At 59.6% G+C, this 2,727-nt stretch overlaps 1 protein-coding gene across 1 annotated transcript in view; it reads left to right on the top strand.

Moving 5' to 3' along the window:
* Window positions 1–2,727, top strand: part of RBM10 (RNA binding motif protein 10) — a 29,872-nt gene that overhangs the window by 25,805 nt on the left and 1,340 nt on the right. The window contains 7 exon segments of the mRNA XM_077762902.1: window positions 1–77; window positions 164–251; window positions 869–1,055; window positions 1,150–1,241; window positions 1,329–1,493; window positions 2,409–2,558; window positions 2,650–2,715. The exon segment at window positions 1–77 is cut by the window's left edge and continues 9 nt beyond it. Of these exon segments, the coding sequence (XP_077619028.1) occupies window positions 1–77; window positions 164–251; window positions 869–1,055; window positions 1,150–1,241; window positions 1,329–1,493; window positions 2,409–2,558; window positions 2,650–2,715 (825 nt within the window).

Genomic DNA, 2,727 nt, shown 5'->3' with positions numbered 1-2,727 from the left:
CTTCTCCGGCCCTCCCCGCCGCCGCTCACCATCGACGGCAAGACCATCAACGTTGAGTTCGCCAAGGGTTCTAAGAGGTCAGGGTCCCGCCTGTGTCCTTTCCCAGCTGGCCCCCTAGCCTGGGGCCCCGCATCTCACGCCCTGTGTCTGACGTTCTCCCCAGGGACATGGCCTCCAACGAAGGCAGCCGCATCAATGCTGCCTCTGTGGCCAGCACTGCCATTGCTGCGGCCCAGTGGGCCATCTCACAGGTACTCAAAGACTCCCCTCTGCCCCAGCACCCCCGTACCGGGGCCACCTCGACCCTCCCGCGCCCTCTGTGCACAACCTGGAGGGCTGGCTTGCTGTTTCGGCTTTCCGTGGACCCCAAACCCTGTCACAGTGGCTGCCGTGGGCCTTGGGCGCCTCGCTGCGGCTCCCTTCCCGGTCACCTCCTCCCAGGCTTCCAACTTCAACACAGTCGCGGCTGCTTTTCGCTTCTGTTTGGTGGTTATTTTATTGTCCTGAATTGTTTCAACCTCTTTAATGGAACGGAATTTATAAGTGGCTGAAAGAAAATTGGGAGAGGAGAATAAAGAAGGGGAGGACAGTGTCGTCCTTGATGTGATACCCAGCACACGAACCACGCCACACACGTACCAGTGTCAGCCGTGGGAGCACTTTGGCACAAGTCTTCGTTCCTTTCTTGTTTTTGCCACTGTCCTGCCCTGCAGTGGCCAGGTGGCCCTCACACTTCTCTTGTCTGAGGCCTGCATGCTTTCTGTCGGCAGACAGACACAAGCCTCACCTGTGGGCAGGTGCTTCTTAGCAGGTTCCCCTCCCCCTGCGCCCCTTCCTCTGCTAACGAGCCCCTCCCACTGCCCCTCAGGCCTCCCAGGGTGGGGAGGGTGCCTGGGCCACCCCCGAGGAGCCACCGGTCGACTACAGCTACTACCAACAGGATGAGGGCTATGGCGGCAGCCAGGGCTCAGAGTCCTCCCTCTATGCCCATGGCTACCTCAAGGGCACCAAGGGCCCTGGCATCGCTGGAACCAAAGGGGACCCAGCTGGAGCAGGTGAGCTCCTGGCATCTCTCCCTGAGCCGGGGGGCNCTTAACAAAGGACAGAGAAATGTGACCCCCTCCTTTCTCACCTCCCCCCTGCCCCCAGCTGTTCCCGACGTTTCTACCTACCAGTACGACGAGACATCTGGCTACTACTATGACCCCCAGACCGGCCTCTACTATGACCCCAACTCCCAGGTGATAGGGTGGCCCAGGGAGTGGGTGGGGTCTGTGGTTCCCCTCCTTAAGGTCTTCCCTCATGCCTTTCCGTTGCCCCTCCCCCAGTATTATTACAACGCTCAGAGCCAGCAGTACCTGTACTGGGATGGGGAGAGGCGGACCTACATCCCTGCCTTGGAACAGTCGGCCGACGGGCATAAGGAGACAGGGGCCCCCTCGAAAGAGGGTAAAGAAAAGAAGGAGAAGCACAAGACCAAGACAGCCCAACAGGTGAGCGCTGGGGGGCCAGCGGTCACTGGCTGGCTGTTCGGTGTCTTCCAATGAAGAATCATTTCTATCCTCTTTAGCCTTCCGCTGCGGCGGGAGGAGGGCAGACGTATGCGTGGTGGCAGTGATCGTGCTTAAGAGAGACCAGGCTCCTGGCCCGGTTCTCTCTGCCGCGTGACCTCGAGCCACGGCAGTCTCCTCAGTCCCCCTGCGTGGCCGGTGCCGTCCATCCAAGTGAGCCCGGTCAGCTTTCCCATCCCCCAGTGGGACCCCTCATGTTGCCCGTGTGCCTAAAGCCAGGCCACCCCTGCTTGTGGAAACGCGTGGGCAGGCCGACCTCCTTTGGGCCTAGAGCCCCGCTCATGAGTATGTGTCTAGGTTGGCTATCCCAGAGAGCTGCTCACGGGCCCCTCTGGCTGCGGGCGGGAAAGTGGCCACTGCAGCGTTCGGTGGGAGTGGGCAATTAGAGGGAACCTCAGTGTCTGTCTGTGGAGGAAGAGTATGACGGTCTGGGTGCGGCGCTTAGTGCCGAACTAAGTGCTACGTAAGAGTTAAGCGTTTGTTGACAACCTGGTAAATTCTAAAGCTGCTGTCGTGCCTGGGGGGAACAGAATGTGGAGTGTGGCAGAGTATCCCGTGTGTATGTTAAAGTCCCACCCAGAGAAAGCCATGTGTGCCTTGTAGAAGGGGAAGGTGATACAAAAGCCCACGCAGAGCGGCATCGTGAGAGTGCCTGTCCGGGGAATGGGGGCCATGGCGCAAGAGGGCTTGATGGGGGCCGTTGATGATAGAATGACGAGGAGTGGGGACTTTCACAGCTGCCTCCTCACTTCTTGCTTGAAGCTGCAGTGTAGGAAGGGACAGTGGACGGAGTTGATGGAGGGTCCCTGAGAGCCTCACCCCCACCCTTCCCCCTAGATTGCCAAGGACATGGAGCGCTGGGCCCGCAGCCTCAACAAGCAAAAAGAAAACTTCAAGAACAGCTTCCAGCCCATCAGCTCCCTGCGAGACGATGAAAGACGGGAATCGGCCACCGCAGATGCTGGCTATGCCATCCTCGAGAAGAAGGTGCGTTGTGTTCACCCCTCTGTTACCCTCCCAAGTGTTGTCATCTCAGCGGTCCCTCTGTGGAGTCACTGAATATGTCCGTCTACCCCAGGGAGCGCTAGCTGAGAGACAGCACACCGGCATGGACCTCCCGAAACTGGCCAGTGATGACCGCCCAGTGAGTGGGTGG

This window comes from Crocuta crocuta, unplaced genomic scaffold (assembly GCF_008692635.1).
Source record: "Crocuta crocuta isolate KB4526 unplaced genomic scaffold, BGI_CrCroc_1.0 scaffold610, whole genome shotgun sequence".
Lineage (NCBI taxonomy): Eukaryota > Metazoa > Chordata > Mammalia > Carnivora > Hyaenidae > Crocuta > Crocuta crocuta.
This window is presented reverse-complemented; position numbering and strand designations above follow the sequence as displayed.